The sequence below is a fragment of the Drosophila pseudoobscura genome, chromosome 4 (assembly GCF_009870125.1).
Source record: "Drosophila pseudoobscura strain MV-25-SWS-2005 chromosome 4, UCI_Dpse_MV25, whole genome shotgun sequence".
NCBI lineage: Eukaryota > Metazoa > Arthropoda > Insecta > Diptera > Drosophilidae > Drosophila > Drosophila pseudoobscura.
The window spans coordinates 27,992,070-28,012,228 of record NC_046681.1 but is presented as its reverse complement, the minus strand read 5'-3'; the positions used below and the strand labels follow the sequence as shown (position 1 = coordinate 28,012,228).

The window sequence follows — 20,159 nt, the reverse complement described above, 5'->3', positions numbered from 1 at the left end:
TTCGACTTCGACCCATTCACTAGCTTTACAGCTTGATTCGGGTCATAATTTCTGTAGAAGTCATATACATAATCTTCAGTTTCTTTACAAAATATTTCAGTCTGAGAGTCGTGAGTCTTTCAAGCTCTTAAGAAAGCAATAAGTGCATCCCTTAAAAGAGTCTTCCAGGCCATGCACACCTACATTTAAAATGATTTTCGATTATAATTTACAGTATTGCAAGATATATGACTGAGATGCCATTAAGCCGCTACCCAATCCTTCGATATACCACTGAACATGCCATTAACACAGTAAAAACATTACCAAAACGCCATTAATTCGAATTGTAATGGTTCGTTGTCCCACATTCCCGTTACTCTTAACCCATGGCATTGGCCCCCACACACTCCATGCCACCCACCATTCAGTATTCGCTGACATTCTGCTGACCGGTGGCTGTGTTAATCAGCGCCACCGCGCTGGCATGCAACCGAAAAATGATTGCCTCCAACACACATTATCTGTATTATTAATGAGCTGCATGCCGCACTAGCCACAGACACGCACACAGCAGCAGATAGAGAGAGCAAGAGAGGGCCTATGTCCTGGTTGGGTGCTGTAGGGGCATTTTTCTACCCAGGAGAAGAGAGCACCTTTCTGCGCCTTTGCTACCAAGTCCCTTCCTTAGACACATGCTACAGGATCTTTAATCGGTTGCTGATCCAAATTTTGATCCCAATCAGAGTCATCTAGTATCGTATAGCAGCTCCAATAGAGAGATACCTCTGGAAGGGTATCTCAGGTATCGACATTCAACCACATTGGCATTCCTTTTTGATTGAGTCGGTCGAGTTTGCCACTCTGTACGCGTATCTCTCTTATTCGCTCTCTCAGCACATTGCATTTTCATTACGGTGTCGCTTTTCGGGTGTTTAATTAATTGAAAACATTTTTGCCAACGCTTTGCGGTTGCCTCCCCCTGGCCCTCTCCACCACCGAAATGGTATGCGTAGACCGTAATAATATTGACTCTTTGGCATTGAGGACACAGACACAGACACAGCTGCGGAAGCGGACACAAAAGGCCACCGCCATCCATATGCAAATTAAACGCAGTCGAAAGATACGTCGAACGGTACGAATGTGCCGCAGAATCTTTTGACGAGTCTGTTAATTAATCGAAAAATTGTATATTTATTTTTTTTTAAATGAAGAAGAATTCTTTAACGTCAACGTTTAACGTTTCACAGAGGAAAAATCGAAGCAAACAGCAGAGCAGAGGTGTTTTTATGGTTGTGGATCCAACAAAAAGATTTAAAACGATTGCCTGCACTATTTATAGTCTTATAAAGTTGAATGTTCCAAGTCTTAGTTGAGTTCGGGTACCCTTTTTCAAGAAATGGCTCAAAAATGCAGTCTCCGAAACCACTTCGGAGTCTTTAAAACGTTTAGAAGATGTTTTTGAATCTATCACCCCAATTTCGAAATAATGTACAGTCCCGCAAGGGATTGAAATGACTGAATTGGCTTAACCAGAACCTTATTACATGTGGAAATATGAAAATGCATTATTTTTATGGTAATTTTGGCCGTTGAAATGATGTCACATGGAATAGAAACCGCAGAGAGCGATATGCAAGCCCCGAAAATATAAATTACGTGTATAAATGGTCTCCTCGTTTATAATTAGCTCTATTTTCGGTAACAGAATTTGCATGCATTGCCGCTGCACTGCCAATTGCAATGTCCTGCCTAATTGCATAACGACATTTGTTTTGGTAAAATTTACATGATAATGAAGCCAATAGTACATAAACTGCAAGGTGGGGATATATAGGGGTCCTGTAGCTGATTCGATGACTCATAGCAGGCCACGGAAAATGGTTACAAAATACGATATTGCCCAAGGAAAAATCTGCATTTAAAGATTTATTTTCTTCTACAGGTGAAATCAGTTCCTACTTTCGTTAGTTAACGTTTTTGTGATTCTAGTTCCTACATCATTGACAACGAAATATCAATATCAAGGTCTAATCAACTTAGGTATGTTTTGCATCCCTTCTTGGGGATGAACCTCGCCCTAAACTGATGAACATATTCATGTCCTATTAGTAGTGCTTTCCTACTGAAACTTATCCGCCAGATTGAATTGTTTTATAACGGTGACCACGGAAAAAGCCAGCTTCACCATCTTCAAAGAATCGAGAGGTTATATAAAGGATATATAGAGACTATCCGAAGTGTTCTTACCGATAGATTCGTCTGCATGCAGATGGGAAACACTCCACCCGCTGTTAAGATAATCGGTTTCTGGAGATTCTGCAGAAAGTAGACCAGCGTGGACTTGTATCTGCGACTGGCAGTCGTCCAATCCGATTGGAACAGATTGTCCGATAGCTTTTGGCAATCATCGATGATCATGTTGCAAAGGTAGCAGAAGGGAAAGGTTTCCAGGCACACATCGAACATGTAGCACATGGTGCCGAGGCCCGTCCAGAGGGTCGAGAAGAACATGAGGTTGATCATGGACAGGCCCAGAATTATGCCAATCAAGAGGAACTGCACGAATATAGTCCCTGAAAAGGTGGGCCGCAGAGCATTGACATAGCTAGGAAGGTGGGGGGATGTGGACGTTTTAATCGCATACAAAAATAGTGCAGACGGGGAAGCTACGTACTCCAATATCAAGCGATGGTCGTGGACGCAGTTTCTCAGCTCCTCGTAGTGTTCGTCCTCGTCTTTGGTGGGGTCCGTGCGCAGCTTTGTCAACCGATCCTTGAGCAGACAGATGTGGCAGCGAGCCATCAGCATGTGGGCCAGAGGAGAGACGTCCGTGCACTGTTGCATGGTGACCACGGTGCTCATCAGAAGTATCTCGCATAAGCTGGCTACGAAGAAGTTATTTTCAGCGTCCAGCCCAGGGAGGTACATCATCCAGGCGTGCCTGCCCATCAGGACGTAGCCCGTCCAGTTGATGACCACATATCCCGAGTAGAAGATGTGAAACAACACGTAGCTTAGGTTCCCCAGAGCCACGCAGCGGTGCACACTGTTCCGCTCCTCGTCGCTGGTGCAGCGCAGGTCCAGCTCGTCGAGCACCTTTCTGGCTGCCGTAAACCCCTTGAAGCCCCAAATGGTGTAGATGCACTTCAAAACGCATCCGTACATATTCACCGTGAGCTCCAGGGAGCTGAGAAACTCGCCCGCCGTGAAGCTCTTGAACTTTTGAATGTATGCCACCAGCATCGAGATCGGCAGGAAGAAGATCAGCAGCAGGTTCATGAAAATACCCCACAGAATGTAGGGGATCCTCCACCTCTTATCCTCGACCGCTGTCCAGCCGAAGAACTTCTGCACTCGATCCAAGTAGACAAAGGCATCGCGGGAGCTAGTCCTCTCCGTCAGTGGCTTGGCTTTGATGCGGGGCACAAGCTTGCTCAACATCTTGGCCGTTCTTCCTTGAATATTGTTGAGGGTTGAGGGTCAAGTGTCTTTTATAGTTCGCCCGTTTGTTGTGGTTTTCTTGCATGACTTGCCAGTTTTCCGACCACAACGCGGGCATGATGTGCTTGTCCAGTAGTTTTGAAGTAATTTTGAAATATATGAGCCTCTGAATTGAACGGTAGATCTGCCAGTCGATCGAATTATAAAGCGATCGGTAGGAGTATCCAATGAATGTATTGATGGCCCTTTTGGGGGCTTGGAATTCCCCTCAAGTGTTGCCATCTATTCAGAGGGTATCTTTCAGTCGAGATCTTCAACCTTTCGCCTTTTCACATATTAAATTCTTAACATAAAAATACTTTTTTTGGTTTCAAACTAACCTTCACTGAAATTTTGTTGAATTATTAACTTTGGGAATGGAGAAGCTGCGAATGAAATAACCTTTAAAAAATCATGAACGGGTCCTGTAGCTGATGCGAGACATCATAGAACATTCACTGGGTGTAAGGAGTATAATAGCAAGGACCATCAACGGGATGAACACCAAGGAAATTTTTGCAACACAAAATACAATTTTACCCCATTTAAAACCAATCTCTAGACGATGTCTACTTGGGTCTACTTCCTTTATTTAACATTTTTGTGACCATAATTTCTACTTCATTACATAATAAATAAATATTTGCAAGGTCTAGTCAAGTTTGGTAGTGTTTTCCTACTGAAACTTATCCGCCAGATTGAATTGTTTTATTACGGTGACCACGGAAAAGGCCAGCTTCACCATCTTCAAAGAATCGAGAGGTTATATAAAGGATATATAGAGACTATCCGAAGAGTTCTTACCGATAGATTCGTCTGCATGCAGATGGGAAACACTCCACCCGCTGTTAAGATAATCGGTTTCTGGAGATTCTGCAGAAAGTAGACCAGCGTGGACTTGTATCTGCGACTGGCAGTCGTCCAATCCGATTGGAACAGATTGTCCGATAGCTTTTGGCAATCATCGATGATCATGTTGCAAAGGTAGCAGAAGGGAAAGGTTTCCAGGCACACACAGAACATGAAGCACACGGTGCCGAGGCCCGTCCAGAGGGTCGAGAAGAACATGACGTTGATCATGGACAGGCCTAGAACTATACCAATCAAGAGGAACTGCACGAATATGGTCCCTGAAAAGGTGGGCCGCAGAGCCTTGACATAGCTAGGAAGGTGGGGGGATGTGGACGTTTTAAAGGTGGGGGGATGTGGACGTTTTAATCGCATACAAAAATAGTGCAGACGGGGAAGCTACGTACTCCAATATCAAGCGATGGTCGTGGACGCAGTTGCTCAGCTCCTCGTAGTGTTCGTCCTCGTCTTTGGTGGGGTCCGTGCGTAGCTTTGTCAACCGATCCTTGAGCAGACAGATGTGGCAGCGAGCCATTAGCATGTGGGCCAGAGGAGAGACGTCCGTGCACTGATCCATGGTGACCACACCGCTCATCAGAAGTATCTCGCACAAGCTGGCTACGAAGAAGTTATTTTCAGCGTCCAGTCCAGGGAGGTACATCATCCAGGCGTGCCTGCCCATCAGGACGTAGCCCGTCCAGTTGATGACCACAAATCCCGAGTAGAAGATGTGAAACAACACGTAGCTCAGGTTCCCCAGAGCCACGCAGCGGTGCACACTGTTCCGCTCCTCGTCGCTGGTGCAGCGCAGGTCCAGCTCGTCGAGCACCTTTCTGGCTGCCGTAAACCCCTTGAAGCCCCAAATGGTGTAGATGCACTTCAAAACGCATCCGTACATATTCACCGTGATCTCCAGGGAGCTGAGAAACTCGCCTGCCGTGAAGCTCTTGAACATCTGAATGTATGCCACCAGCATCGAGATCGGCAGGAAGAAGATCAGCAGCAGGTTCATGAAAATACCCCACAGAATGTAGGGGATCCTCCACCTCTTATCCTCGACCGCTGTCCAGCCGAAGAACTTCTGCACTCGATCCAAGTAGACAAAGGCATCGCGGGAGCTAGTCCTCTCCGTCAGTGGCTTGGCTTTGATGCGGGGCACAAGCTTGCTCAACATCTTGGCCGTTCTTCCTTGAATATTGTTGAGGGTTGAGGGTCAAGTGTCTTTTATAGTTCGCCCGTTTGTTGTGGTTTTCTTGCATGACTTGCCAGTTTTCCGACCACAACGCGGGCATGATGTGCTTGTCCAATACTTTTGAAGTTATTTTGAAATATATGAGCCTCTGAATTGAACGGTAGATCTGCCAGTCGATCGAATTATAAAGCGATCGGTAGGAGTATCCAATGAATGTATTGATGGCCCTTTTGGGGGCTTGGAATTCCCCTCAAGTGTTGCCATCTATTCAGAGGGTATCTTTCAGTCGAGATCTTCAACCTTTCGCCTTTTCACATATTAAATTCTTAACATAAAAATACTTTTTTTTGGTTTCAAACTAAACTTCACTGAAATTTTGTTGAATTATTAACTTTGGGAATGGAAAAGCTGCGAATGAAATAACCTTTAAAAAATCATGAACGGGTCCTGTAGCTGATGCGAGGCATCATAGAACATTCACTGGGTGTAAGGAGTATAATAGCAAGGACCATCAACGGGATGAACGCCAAGGAAATTTTCCGCAACACGATGTCTACTTGGGTCTACTTCCTTTATTTAACGTTTTTGTGACCATAATTTCTACTTCATTACATAATAAATAAATATTTGCAAGCTCTAGTCAAGTTTGGTAGTGTTTTCCTACTGAAACTTATCCGCCAGATTGAACTGCTTTATTATGGTGACCACAGAAAAGGCCATCTTCGCCATCTTCAAAGAATCGAAAAGCAATATACAATACTGTTTCATTCAGAAAATATCAGTTCATACCGATAAATTGGTCTGCATGCAGATGGGAAAAATTCCGCCAGCTGTGAGGACAATCGGCTGCTGGAGGTTGTGCAGAAAGTAGACCAACGTGGACTTGTATCTACGACTGGCTGCCATCCAATTCGATTGGAACAGACTGTCCGCTAGATCCTGGCAATGATCGGTGATTATGTTGCACAAGTAGCAGAACGGAAAGGTTTCCAGGCACACATCAAACATGAAGCACATGGTGCAAATTCCTGTCCAGAAGTTGGAAAAGAACCTGATGTGGATCATGGACAGTCCCAGACGAGTAGTAGACGAGTAGACGGGCCGCAGAAGATGCACATATCTAAGGGCCGCTATCTAATGACCGTACCTATTAAAACGATGAGGCAATGACCTTACTCCAGTATCTCGGAATGGTCCTGGATGTATCTATTCAGATCCTCCTGGTGCTCCTCCTCAGATTTGCTGGGATCCGAGAGTAGTTTGGTAAAGCGATCCTTGAGCAGACCCATGTGGCAGCGAGCGAGGTTCATGGTAACCACGGCGGTCATCAGCAGTAGCTCGAAGAAACTGGTCACCAGAAAGTTCCGCTCAGAGTCCAGCCCAGGGAGGTACATCCGCCAGGCGTGCCTGCCCAACAGGAGGTAGCCCGTCCAATTGATAACCACGAATCCCGAGTAAAGGATGTGGTATGCCACATAGCACCTAGCACCGGTTCGCCGGAGCCACGTAGCGGTGCACACTGGCGCGTTCCTCGTCGCTGGTGCAGCGCAGGTCCAGGCCATCCAGCAGTGTCTTGGCTGCATGTCCACGCAGATCTCCAGGGAGCCAAAAAACTCTCCCGGCGAGAAGTTTTGAACCTCTGCGCATACTCCATGGACATCGACAACGGCAGCAGGACGAGCAGCAGCATGTTCCAGACAAAAGCCCAGATATTATAGAGTATCCTCCACTGCTCATCCTCGGCGGCTCTCCAGCCCCAGAGCTTCTTTACTCGATCCAAGTAGACAAGGACATCGCGGGCTTGGCTGTGATGCGGGGCACAAGCTTGCTCTTTCTTGAATAAGTCGAGTGTTGTGGGTGATGTGTATTTATAGGTCCCCCTTTTGTTACGGTTTTCTTGGATGACTCGCCTTTTTTCCGCCCTCAACTCGAGCATGACGTACTTGTCTTAAATTAGAGCATGCACGTACTACAGTACTACTGCTAATCTACTAAATTTTAAAGCAATCGATAGGAAGATACATTTGCGAGCTTGAAAATCCTCTCGCAGGGTATCTCCCAGTCGAGATCTTCGACCTTTTGCCTTTTCACACAATAAATTCGTAACTTAAAACTTATCAATTCACTCAAATTTGTTCAATTATTAACTTTGGGAATGAAAAGGCTGCGAACTAAGTAACCTTTAAAAACACCCTCGAAAATAATTCAAATATTTCGCATTACCTCTGTTATGTGTGCATATGGGGACTTTTGGCCATTTTCGGGCCGTATAAATAATCCAAAATGGCAACGCAGACCGCAAACCGAAAATATAATTTATAAACTATGTGCTCCATTTTAATTAGCTTATTTTTCGGCAACAGCATTTGCCTGGCCAAATGCAACACTGACTGACTGGAATGTAATTTGAATAAGCTGCCCAATTTAATGCCATTTGTTTTAGACAACATTTACATGATAATGAAGCATCTATGGCAAGTGAAAGGTGCAATAATCCAGGTGGGGCTTGAAAATGAACATGGGTGCTGTACCTGATTCAAGGACCCGTTGAGTATTCAGTGGTAGAGGATTATGTTAATCGAATGTATGATGAGTGGAAAGAACAGAGAGAAATTAATAGAAAAAGGAGGAACCATACAGAACTATCAAGAGCATACAGAAAACCGTATTCGTTGAATAGTATCTGCTCTCTCTGAATCCTGGACTCGTAGGATTCATTTCAGAAATTCAAAAACTCATTTTGCTCCATCTTGGAGCTACTCTAGTACCAAGCTGCCTACAAAGATTGAGGATCGCTTCACTCATACGCCAACCCCCGGCTCACTCGCTTGGCCCGCTCACGCCGAAATGAGTAAAATATCCAACGAAGACCACTCAAAACTTGTTTACATAATAGAGAGATTCATGCGATTACCCAACTTATTAAATGGATTCCAAAAGTGTTCTTCCACCTCCATTACATTGAGAAATCCTTTGAGAAAACATCCTTCTGTTTTGATTTTCTTTCATGAATTAATTTCATTTAATTTCTGTGATAATACAGGACTTTTGACGCTCTTTAAGCAACCCTCGAACTAATTAAATAAAAACGCGCTGGATTCTATAACATTTTTTCGTTTTTTTGATGGGTTTTTAAACCTTTTGAGCATACAGGAATGGAGCCCACCGTTTGGCTGGTCAGTCAGCTCTGAAAACAGTCCGGTGCGCCATCGTCGTCACAGTCAATCCTTTGAGTGAATGCAATTTATTTTAATTGCGATTGCAGGCAGGCAGGCAGACAGGCAGGCAGGCAGGGCAGCAGCACCAGCTCAAAGGCAGCACCAGTAAAGGAAAACAATTTCAAATGGCCATAAAATTACGCCAAAAACGTCCTCGACAGCAAATGCAGTCTCGATTCCATTGAATGGAACGAACGGAGAAATGAAATTTGCGTTTTGGCGTGGTCTTTTTTCTAGGTCGCGAGCTCATTAAAATTTCAGCACCGAAAGCGATCGAAATCCGAGTTTATGTGATACGTGAATTGCTTTAAGGAAATGAGAAAGGAAAATTCCCGACTAATCGCGTGGCTCGGTAGAGAATATCAATTTGCAGCTGCCACAGCAGGTAGCAAGGTGTCCGGAGCGCCAGCTGCCACCGTAGGGATTTCCATAGAAAAGAATACTGGTGGCTCAAGCAATCGCAATCCTCCTTAAGAAGAAGTAGGATTTCCCTCGCAGGTAGCCAGTGGCTGGGATATAAAACCGAGAGTTGGCATGAGCCATGACACCAGTGCGTTCCGGAAACTCGACGCGAACAGATCAGATCAGATAGTTTTCGAGTCATGGCCGATTTATTATTCCCTCAATTGGAGCGTCCTCTGCCCTCGATGCCCTCCCTGCACTACACCCTGTTTGCGTACCGCGAGGAGCTGAGACGTCGGGATGTGCCCTTCATGAAGATGTCCACCATCAAGCTGCACCTGACGGACAATTTGATACTGCAGACCATCAAGAACATACGGCAGTACGACACCATCGAGATTATGAATCTCAACAGGGAGATCACCTTCAAGCGGCGGCTCACCAAGCAGATGCGCAAGGTGCGAAAGCTCGAGAAGCTCGGCCTGACCATCGATCCCCGGAAGCTCACCGAGGGCGGACAGTGGCACTGAGCAGCCAACGATCATGCTAACTCAACTCTATTCGAACTCTACTCTGCTACCATTGTCATACATACTACAAGCATGTGTAATTAATTTTTAAGCGAAATCCCCACAAGTTTCTAAAACTCAATAAGCCGAACCAATCCAACATATCTATATGACTTTTCTAATGAAATATATACAAGAAAATTATACATTTCGAGGGTTTTGCATTCGATACTAGTGATCTTCCTGGGAGATAAGGAAGTCGGGCTTAAAAGTTCATTTTTATGACAATACATAAAAGTTTTTTGTATCACTCACATTAAAATTAGGCGTATTACGAACAAATATGTTTCAACGATTGCTCTTACTGGTGGCAATCGTTGCAGCTATTCGAAGAGGACTATCATATGATGATGAAACTTCACATCACTGGAATCACGAGGGGCTCAATTTTGTAACTCAACGTGCTGAAATTCTTGACTGGATGGCAGCTTTAAAAGACATTAATGTTGACGATGATGTTGTTGGGGACGATGATGATGACGATCCCGTGTCCGAGGCCTGTAAGCATGACGAGGTCTTGCAGCTGAATACCAACAATTTTAATCTGTTGACCCAGACTGGAAAATTTTTCATCATGATCTTTAAGCCCCCACTCAGCTACATGGCCGATCAGGCAAAGCTGAAATGGGTCAAACTGGCCCGGGAACTGAACCCCAAGGGCACCATTTGCATTTCGGACTTGGATTGTAGTAAATCGATAGAAATCTGCCACCATCTGCAAATCAGACCAAGTCCGACTTTCCTGTGGTACGAGAACGGCCGCAAAGTTCGCGCCTACGATGCCGAACCCGATCCCGAGTTGGAGCATTTCAAAAGCTTTGTCGAGAAAGTGATAGCCTCGAATGGTACATCCATCGAGAAGTCAGGAGCCAGAACAAGGTCTTATCTGTCGATGAACCTTATCACACTTGCCCTCTATTTGGCCATTAAGCTGCCAATCTTAGTTCCAAATTGAATTCAAGACAAATAAACTCTGATTAGAATGGCTTTTACAAAATGTGTGCAGAATTTACGAACAAATACATGGCATTAATCTTTATTTATTTTAGTATTCATTTAAGATAGTCCGGAGGAAGTCCGCACGAGATCCTCAAAGGAGTTTACCCCCGGCGAAAATTGCGAAAAATGCAAAAGAAATATGCTAAGAGAATGGCCGCAGTCTTGATAAGAATTTTTCGATGAAATTATGGCGTACAAAGGATCCCATCTCGAAGATATAAGAACAATAGCAGCTAGTTGTCTAACGATAAATATGGTGATATTTTCTGTCAAATTTGTTGACAGTTAGAATTGATTGTATTTTCCAGTTATCTACCGAACTACATATGTATATGTATCATGTACCACTATAGTTGAACAAAATCAGCCGTGAAATACATGACAAGAACTACCAACGAAAATGTTTCAACGATATTTACTTAATGCTGTATTGGTATTCATCATTCTATTAGAAATATCGGTTGAATCATCGGCATCAGGAGTAGAGGACACCGATCACCGAACCATCGACTGGAGCACCGACGATTTCGAAACATATCTGAAGGAGAAGAATGTCATAGTCGAGTTCTATGCAACGCTCTGCGAGAGCTGCAATAGTTTATATAGCATATTGTGGAAGCTGATGGGGATCCAGAATACGGCCAGCACGAGCCTGGCCATTGGCGCCATAAACTGCTCCAAATATGAGTCATTTTGCATCAGTAACAATGTCACAATGTATCCGACTCTCCTGTACTTTGAAAAGGACGACGGAGTCGCAAAAAAATCGTACAATCTGAGTAGCTTTATGTCCGAAAAAACCACCGAAAAATCAGTCGTGATAAAGGAAGATGCCCCCCAGAATTGTGCTCCTGGGCAAGTCTTTACATTGACCGACAAAAGTTTCGATTCAAGCATCAAAAGTATGAAATCCTTTGTGAAGTTCTTTCAACCCAGCTGCCCATTCTGTACCGCCATGAAACAGGTGTGGATTGATCTGGCCAGCGAGCTGAGAAATGTGACGGCTGTTTGCATTGCGGAGCTCGATTGTACGGATTTCAAAGCCATATGCAAGAGGTATCACATTACCGCCGTACCAAAGTTGGTATGGATTGACAGTAACGCCTTTCGTGTCTATAACGGCGGTGGAAAGGTGAAGTTATTGAAGCGTTTTGTTATAGATATGATTGATAATAACGGCACGACGCCAATTATGGTTATTTCAAGGGCGACCAGTAATCCATCCAGCTATCCATTCAGAACTGTAGTTTATCTCGGCATTTTGGGATTGATCAAAAATTATTTGTTTAAATAAAGAGTGTACCCCATCTCTGAGTTGATTTCTGGTTAGGGGTATCTGTGCTTATCGTTTCAAATGCTACCAGTAACGTACATACATACATATGTACATATGTATCGGAGTTGGACAGAAACTATCTAGTAGAGTTTTCTATTATGCCTTTAATTCGTCTGATAGTCGTCTCAGAAGAGTGTGGCGTGGTGCTGTGGTCTTTAAGAGAGAGAGAGAGAGATCAAAGAGCAACTACGGAAGGAGAGCAATTGGATGAGGCAATGCTTTGTCGGCAGTTTGCTCATAGAATATAACAGAGAGAGAGAGAAACATTACTGCGACTTACTGCGCTCGAGGCACAACCAAAAATAGCAGAAGAGGAGGAGCCTCTTTGCCTCTGAAAGACGCCTGAAAGCTGTGATTAAATTCACCATGAAATAACAGTAAGAGACCTTTTTCTCTGTTAATCTCATTATCTCTCTCCCACTCTCACTCCCACTCGTAATTCGTTGCTGCTATTAAACTCATGTCCTACCCGCGTCCTCCTGACAAACTGCACAACTTTCTGAGAGCTTTGACGAGCACTCGCACTCTCTTCTCACTTTACACTCTTTTCTCTTTCTTTTTTTGAGGTTTTTGCATTCGAGTGCGCCTCTTAATGATTTCACAAAGTTTTGTCAACCAGATGCACATTACAAGCAGGCACACACCCCACCCCACCCCACCTCACCACATACTCGTGCATACGGGTTAAGGCAAACAGGACAGGAGGAACAACTACAAGGCGCTTCTTGCATGATGCGACCATAAAAACTTTGCCGGCGGCAGCAACAAACATGCATGAAAAACGCCTGGCAAAGCGTAAATTGTATTCTCAGCTGCATGCCGTTGCTGTGTCCTTGGAGGGGGCGTGACGAATTTGAAGAGTGGTTTGTAACACACAGAAAGAGATATTTATGAGGCCCCACAGTGTACATATGTACATATAAATATGTCTGTCTATAGGAGGGCGGATCGAACGGAATCCAAAAAACACGGCAGCTTGTAGCGGGGCTGGAATCGTAGCTTACAAGCTCAGGGAACGGTGAGCGCCGAGTGGATCGTAAGAGCGCAAAAGAAAGAGAGCGAGAGCGCCTTGGCACCAGAGCGCTGTTAAGAGCTAACAGCGGAGTTAACAGTATGTACTCTTGATCAGCTTTAAAAGACATATTTATTTGCTCTCAATATATTCCCATAGAAACAGCCTAGCGGTATCAAAAGTTTCTGCCTTCCTCTCCTTTCCTTTGCTGTGATGGAGAGACAGAGAGTGCGATTGAGAAGCTGTGTGGGGGAGTGTGTGCGTGTGGGCTTTAGTAATTTAGTGTGCCATTTGAAATGCCTTTTTCTTCTTCTTCGAGAGAGAGAGGGAGGCTGTAGAGCATGCTTACACTGCAAAAACAATGCAATATTTTCGCTGTAGCGCTTCCACAGCATTTCTGTGGCATGTCACGCATATATTATTTAAAAAGCTCTCAACGCATGTACCAGAACCAGACGACGAGGAGTTTTTATGGGCAAAGGGACTCCGTGGATTCCTTAACTACAGCGGGTACTGCTCGTGCAACTGTCATACGAGGATACCCATGGCAGCATAAGTTCCCCTGGCTCCAGCTCAATAATGTTTATAACTTCTCAGCCCCTGTTCATTGAACAGCAATCTCCACTGTATGAAGACAAGCGCAAAAGCTAAGCTGACGTCAAATGGACTGCACTAAAAAACCAACTGACAAACTGACCTGACAGACCACACCAGACTGACTGCCACACAGCTGACATGCAACTTTGGCGTAAAAAACAGATAGCTTTACAAAGGAGGAAGCAAGAAAAAGCTCTGCCAGCCAGCCAGCGTGTATTTTGATACCCTTGAGTGGAATATTTCTTTGAAATTGCATTTCAAGTGGCCGGCACGCGGGACAGGGCAACAAATAAGCGAGAGGCGCCCCGGAATGCGCCATGAAAACGGAAGGACACGCAAAAGAAAATATTAATCCGGAGAAGCAACAAACGGCACAAGAAGTTTCTGTCGTCCGCAGAAAACTTTCTCCGCTTCGGCGATGGGTGCAAACTTTTTTTATACTGCTCCAAACTTTCGGTTGGCACTCGAACAAAATAGCTCAATGACAGTACTGTAACTCTCAGTGAGTGTCAAAGTGCAGACGATGCATACAGTCAGACAGTCAGTAGCACATGTACACAGCCATGTGTGGACTGCATTCAGGCACTGTGGTCTGAAAGAGTTAGCGATGGAGCAAAGTTTTTGTATTGCATTTCACTTGTTATTTACTTTTGGGAAACTCTAAACGAAGGAGAACGAAAGTATTGGAAAATCCTGGAGTTGCAGTGGAATAAAGTTTGATTGAAATTCAATACTCCGCAAAGATTTCTACGGCACTGGTTCCGATTTAAGAATGACAAGAATTTGTTAATATTAAACAAGCATATTATGAAATACATGCATGTTTGAGATATATTATATTTAAAAGAGAAAACTTTTCCAGGCATTTCACAAAAATTCCCATATGAAACTTTTGCCACACAACATGATATTTAACATTTTTGCCAACAAACTAATTTCAAGAGCACCTGATGTGACTTTCAAGTTTCCATCATCAAACACATATCAAATTCCATCCATCCCCCAAGCCCCAATTTGTTGTCCCACATTCTGAGGACCCAAACCACTGTGAGAACCACACGCAAAGTCGCAAAATATTTTGTCCTTCCTCCCAGACAATGGCATCCACAGAATGGCCGGAGGTTGGGAATGGGTATGGATCTGGGCCAAGAAAAGGCAAAGCTCAAAGTGCACGGAAATTCCAAGCGAGCCATCGTATCATCTACTCGTAAAACCTCTCTCTGGGCCGGACCGGGACGGGCCGGATCGGGCCGGGGTAAAATATGCACAAAAGAAATGGAATGAAGTGTAACGAAACTAGTCGTGACACAATTTTTGATGCAAATTGCACAAGTCATGGCCCAGCCATCGCATCGACAGATAAAATATCTATCCCTCTGAGAAAATGGTCAATTCATAAAATTCCTAAGCCAATAACATTACCGGCTCGTAAAAGAGCGAGCGAAAAACTGTAAAGTACAACAAAAAACAAAGTTTTTTTTCGTATAATATTAAATTTTGGTCGAAAATGTCCCTCCCACACACACACAAACACACAAGTAAAACGTTTCCGAGGGAGACGGAGCCATTGGCAACAGATAAATGAGGCACTCGGGAACAGGCGACAGCAACAGCAGCAGGGAGGAGGAGGAGGGGGAGGAATACAGTAAGCGGTAATATGTGTTGGCCAAAACGAGCATAAAACGGAGACCGATACAATCCCAATTGAATCAATTGAATTGAATCGCTAAGCAAAGGTTTGAGTGTATCGTGTGGGGGTGCAAATAAAGGGGGATGGAAACCAAGGATACCCTGGGAAGTGCCTTAGAGAGTAATACTAGAGTAATACTTTGCAACATACAATTCCAGATCATGGAGTCTTCCTTTCAGTTTCTCTGAAGGCAGTGCAGGGTATTGCCCTGGTCCCAACGCAACCTAGTCCTCTACAATTTACTCCCCTTTTCACTGTAGCGGAACCCTTTTTTTCGCCACAGAAGACCCAAAAATATCGTCGCGAACACGACGCCGGGAAATAAAAGTAAAAATTGATGTCTTCAACTGTCGCAGACGAAGGAGTGGCCGAAGGGTGTGCCTGAGGACACATACGGTTGCGGTCTCTGGGCGTAGTTTTCCATTTTAGTGGCTCCTCCAGCAATTTGCTCGATGATGCAATGCGGCGGGGTTCATATTTATGATTCGATATTCCTGTTTTTGGGTATAACTTAATGCAGTCCTCGGCTAGATGGATGGGTGGTTTGAGCAGTTCCTGGATGGCTGGCAATCCACGAGCGGGTTTCAGCTTCATTTAAATCACATCTCGTTCGCCACTTACTGGAAAACGTGACTTTGTGCCTTGGGAGGGGATGGTTCTGCCCGCCTTTGCCATAGAGAACCAGAAAGAATTCAGCATTGGCGAAACTTTTGCAATTGAAAACAAAGTGAAACAACTTCAAGGGGAGGAGGAGGAGGAGGAGGAGGAGTAGGAGGAGTAGGAGGAGCAGTAGGATCGGGTCTGAAGTGTTGTGCACTGAGCTGTAAGCAGTTTCTCGAGTATCTTTTCTCCAGACTCACACCGCCCCCCCTTGTCTTGGCTAAAAGTTATGTTTCCCAAGTCAGCAAGTGCTCCCTTGTCGTCGCGCTGTGAAGGTTGTCAAAATCGCATTAGTTATTGATTCGATTGCCATACATCTAGCAAATGTTGTTATACTAAATGCGTATGTCAGTCGTGTCACACGGATGCGTATACGGATCCGGAGTACTTAGCATATCTATGACATCTTCCTGTTCGACTGGGAAGTGGGGTGGGGGAGGACATTGGTAAATGTTAAATGAAATAAATGAAAATGATTAGGAAACATGCAAACACACTCAAGATGTGTCGGATTCCTGCTATCTCTCTGCTCAGACTCCTGCCATTCTCATTGTCCTGTCTGTTCTCCTTTGTGGGGTACACGAATTGGAATTGAAAATACTCCCATGAATGGCATGTATGGCTGCTTTAAGAAAGCATTTCCCCAAGCAAGATGTCATGGGATGAGCCATTGAAAGAAAATAATGCATGCACTCGTATGAATGGATATTTGCCTTATAGATAATTAAATCATTATATTTCCTGTGCAAATAGGAATTGAGTCAGACACGGATTCCTGTCTCCGGTGCAGATACATGCAGTTTAAGGATGAAGAAACCCCAAGAAATGGTTAGAGTCTCGTTCGAGTTTCCATTAATTAACGAAAAAGCCTCTTTCTACTTTAAATTACATCCGAGTATGTGCGAGTATCGGGAGGCTATAACTTTTCTATACATGTATAACTTTTCCATCAGAAGGCATGCAGTGGAGTGGATGTGTGGATAGCAGAGGAAACTTTAAAAGTGCACTGCATGAGAGTGGCAATGGGAATGGAAATGGTTCAAATGATGGCACACAACAAGTTGCCACAACTTTTCATTACAAAAGCCAGAAGCAGGAGCAACAACACAAGTCTGTTCCCATTATAGCTCCATGCGGAAAGCAGATGGAACAGAATAAAAAGGAGCTGGGAGATGGGAGATGGGAGCTGGGAGCAGGAACCACCACTGATGGCCCGGAACGATGCTTTGATGCTTCTGGCCACACAACAAGAAACACATACCTATACTCGTACACAACACGCTCGTATACAACTCGTTTCAACCAAACACAGTAGAAAACTAATGAACTCGTTCTGGTTTGCTGCTCGCACAGCAGCAAAAACTACTGAAAAACAGCAAAACGTTGACAAAATGGCAAAAAGTTTTCCATTTATTGAGGTTCTCCTTATTTTTTTTTTTTTGGGGGGGGGGGGGTGTCTCCTGTGACTGCTTCATAAATATTCCATGTAGGTGGGTAAATATAAAATTAAATGTTATATATGCAGATGCACAACTAGCTTCGGGCTCGGCGCCTTTCAATGGGACATAAAACATTTGGCGTGAATCATAGAGAAAGACAGAGAGGGAGAATCTGAATCAGGTGGGTTATAGAGTTCAAGGCTCTGTTTGATGTACGAGTATTATATTGAAATTTCTGCTTGAATTTTAGATTTAATTAAAAGAAGAGATGACCTCAGTGGCAGGTTGACTTGATGGAGTTTTTGTGTTTGTGGTTCTAGGAGATTTTTAATGTAGAAGGCTTGTAGAAGGAATGTAGACGTCTTGTGGAAGGAATGTAGAAGGCATGTACAATGCTTGTAGAATGCATGTAGAAGGCAAGTCGAAGTCGTGTAGAAGGCTGGTAGAAGGCACTTGTAGAAGATTTCTTTGTTTTCACATATCACTTTTCCACGTCTAAAGACCCCATACAGTAGTTTTAAACATACAATTTCGAATGGAACATTCCAACCATAGATCATTCTTCCCCCTCGAAACTTCCCCCCTCCTTCCTCTGTTGACTTTGCAGTGAATTTGTCTTCTGTGTCCGTTGAAATTCGCTATCGCTTACGGGATTCTTCTCTTGATGATTATTATTATACTTTTATTTCCACTTGTTCTAAACAAGCATTCAGGCAGCTGGCACTCGACAGATTTTTCTTGCTCAAGTTGAGTGCACTTGAGGGCAGAGTCTGTCCCTTTTTCTGACTCTCCATCATTTTCTCTCTCTCTCTCTCTCTCTCTGGCGACGTTACTGCTATTCACCATTCAGTAGTCGCTATATCCATTCAAAAAAACAAAAAACAAAAAGTTGTACAAAAAATATACAAAAAAGGAAAAAGAAACGAGGGGGAACGTTGTGAGTTGCTGCGGACACCGCAACTCTACGGTTATACCCGATACTAAGTCAGTATGGCTCTCCTCCGGCAGACGCCGCTAATATTTAACGACACGACAAAGAGTGCGTGCGAGAGAGACAGAAAATCAGTATGAGCGTGACGTCGGGCGCTGCGTAGCCACTGCAAATTGATTTGTTCCTTTTGGCTATAAAAATGATCTGATCTGATCCAGATTCAGCAACCGGATAGATATGGTCATTATCTATGATTCTGCGTTTTTAGTTTTCTCAAATCTGCAATATTGTGGATGCAACAGATTTTCGTCCTTTGTGGGGGCGTATGGGGGTGGGGCGAAATTCTGAGATATACGTTTTATAGTGACATCTTAAAGGAGTGTGTGTACCAAATTTGGTTACTCTAGCCTTAATAGTCTCTGAGATTTGTGGTTGCCTCAGATTTTCGTCCTTTGCGGGGGCGGAAGGGGGTGTGGCGAAATTTGGACAGGAAACGGTCAAGGTCCGATATCACAGGAGTGTGGATACCAAATTTGGTTGCTCTAGCTCTTATGGGTTCTCAGATCCTTGAACTCATATTTTGCAATTGGCAAAACCGACCATGAAACCTGTGTGTTAGAGTGAGACAGAGCGAGAAAGAGTGAAATTGTTTTCGTGATTCTGGCTATAATAATTATACGATCTGGTTCAGATTTTGCACTCTGTAAGATATAGTCATCTTCTACGATTCTGCGTTTTTAGTTTTCTCGTATCTTTAAAATTGTGGATGCCACAGATTTTCGCCCTTTGTGGGGGCGGAAGTGGGCGGGGCAAAGTTTTTAAATATTTTTGTAGCAGTGACATATCACAGAAGTCTGGATGCAAAACATCGTTGCTCTAACTCTTATAGTCTTTGAGCATTAGGCGCTGAAGGGGACGGACAGACGGACAGACGGACGGACGGACAGACGGACAGACGGACGGACGGACAGACAGACAGGGCTCAATCGACTCGGCTATTGATGCTGATCAAGAATATATATACTTTATAGGGTCGGAAACGATTCCTTCTGGACGTTACACACATCCACTTTCACCACAAATCTAATATACCCCAATACTCATTTTGAGTATCGGGTATAAAAACGTTCACGTTCATTCATGCTCATTATCCTGTAGATTATTCGGTACTTTACAGCGCTCAGTGCGATAATAACGATGTTGTGTTTGGAGCCAAGGACACTGCGAATACACTGGAAGATATTTGGAGTACGTAAACATTGGAGTTCTGGTCTCTGGTGGAAGTTTCATTGAATGAAATGTTTATCGTCTCATAGCTCACAACTTTGTCAGTACTTTCTTTCATTTGGGTGTCCCGTCGCTTCTTCGACTGTATCCGTCGAGCTTGAGGCTTTCAAGCTGCTCGATTCTAAGCAGGGGGCAACTTAATGCAGTTTTGGCCTCGTCCTTGTCCTGCTCTGTTCTGTTCTGCTCTGTTCTTTCCTGTCCTGTCGCTTCTCGTTGATGATGATGATGATGCACTTGATATTTGCCGTATGAATGCGGCTTTGGGTGAAGCAGAAGCAGAAATCTCTTTGCCATTTAAAGCAGATTAAGGCTTTGGCCCTTCAGTCCATATATATTTCGGACTCTTTGTCGTATTTGAGAGGTAGAGAAGGTCTGAATGCTGGTGCGACTACCACCAAGGAGCCATTCAAGAGTCCTGCCTTTTGTTGTCCCTAGCTCCGACTTTTACTGCACATTTCGAGTATGTGTGTGTCTGTGTGTGCGTGTCCGTGCCGGTCCGGGCTGTCGTTTCGG

At 44.2% G+C, this 20,159-nt stretch overlaps 4 protein-coding genes and 1 pseudogene across 5 annotated transcripts; 2 read left to right on the top strand and 3 right to left on the bottom strand.

Moving 5' to 3' along the window:
• Positions 1-447: 447 nt before the first annotated feature.
• On the bottom strand, positions 448-3,851 carry LOC6903208 (odorant receptor 22a-like). 2 transcript variants are annotated; one of them, XM_002132873.3, is made up of 3 exons: positions 2,660-3,850; positions 2,233-2,590; positions 448-2,173 (listed from the first exon to the last, which is right to left on the bottom strand). In XM_002132873.3, exons 1-3 carry the CDS (start codon positions 3,424-3,426, stop codon positions 2,105-2,107), a joined length of 1,194 nt encoding a protein of 397 aa, XP_002132909.2. In that variant the 5' UTR covers positions 3,427-3,850; the 3' UTR covers positions 448-2,104. The 2 variants fall into 2 exon arrangements, with proteins under 2 accessions (XP_002132909.2, XP_033235602.1); XM_033379711.1 differs by having other exon boundaries at positions 2,233-3,851.
• A 175-nt stretch (positions 3,852-4,026) lies between these two features.
• Positions 4,027-5,901, bottom strand: LOC117183964 (odorant receptor 22a-like). The gene is made up of 3 exons (XM_033379712.1): positions 4,722-5,901; positions 4,270-4,627; positions 4,027-4,210 (listed from the first exon to the last, which is right to left on the bottom strand). Exons 1-3 carry the CDS (start codon positions 5,486-5,488, stop codon positions 4,142-4,144), a joined length of 1,194 nt encoding a protein of 397 aa, XP_033235603.1. The 5' UTR covers positions 5,489-5,901; the 3' UTR covers positions 4,027-4,141.
• A 49-nt stretch (positions 5,902-5,950) lies between these two features.
• Positions 5,951-9,170, bottom strand: LOC4817642 (odorant receptor 22a-like; annotated as a pseudogene).
• A 72-nt stretch (positions 9,171-9,242) lies between these two features.
• On the top strand, positions 9,243-10,734 carry halo. Its single transcript, XM_001356998.4, has one exon. It carries the CDS (start codon positions 9,327-9,329, stop codon positions 9,654-9,656), a length of 330 nt encoding a protein of 109 aa, XP_001357034.2. The 5' UTR covers positions 9,243-9,326; the 3' UTR covers positions 9,657-10,734.
• LOC6903207 (thioredoxin domain-containing protein 5 homolog) lies at positions 10,117-13,693 on the top strand. Its single transcript, XM_033379857.1, has 3 exons — positions 10,117-10,540; positions 11,147-11,826; positions 13,640-13,693. Exons 1-3 carry the CDS (start codon positions 10,117-10,119, stop codon positions 13,691-13,693), a joined length of 1,158 nt encoding a protein of 385 aa, XP_033235748.1.
• The last annotated feature ends 6,466 nt before the right edge of the window (positions 13,694-20,159 follow it).

Excerpts from the sequence above, each read along its gene's own strand:
- LOC117183964 (XM_033379712.1), bottom strand. The coding sequence starts at position 5,488 with ATGTTGAGCAAGCTTGTGCCCCGCATCAAAGCCAAGCCACTGACGGAG. Across the intron at positions 4,628-4,721 it reads GACCATCGCTTGATATTGGA|CTATGTCAAGGCTCTGCGGC; the intron begins GTACGTAGCTTC and ends CCACCTTCCTAG. Across the intron at positions 4,211-4,269 it reads GCATGCAGACGAATCTATCG|ATGGTGAAGCTGGCCTTTTC; the intron begins GTAAGAACTCTT and ends GATTCTTTGAAG.
- LOC6903208 (XM_033379711.1), bottom strand. The coding sequence starts at position 3,426 with ATGTTGAGCAAGCTTGTGCCCCGCATCAAAGCCAAGCCACTGACGGAG. Across the intron at positions 2,174-2,232 it reads GCATGCAGACGAATCTATCG|ATGGTGAAGCTGGCTTTTTC; the intron begins GTAAGAACACTT and ends GATTCTTTGAAG.
- halo (XM_001356998.4), top strand. The coding sequence starts at position 9,327 with ATGGCCGATTTATTATTCCCTCAATTGGAGCGTCCTCTGCCCTCGATG.
- LOC6903207 (XM_033379857.1), top strand. The coding sequence starts at position 10,117 with ATGGCAGCTTTAAAAGACATTAATGTTGACGATGATGTTGTTGGGGAC. Across the intron at positions 10,541-11,146 it reads GAAAGTGATAGCCTCGAATG|AAATATCGGTTGAATCATCG; the intron begins GTACATCCATCG and ends TCATTCTATTAG. Across the intron at positions 11,827-13,639 it reads TCTATAACGGCGGTGGAAAG|CCCCTGTTCATTGAACAGCA; the intron begins GTGAAGTTATTG and ends ATAACTTCTCAG.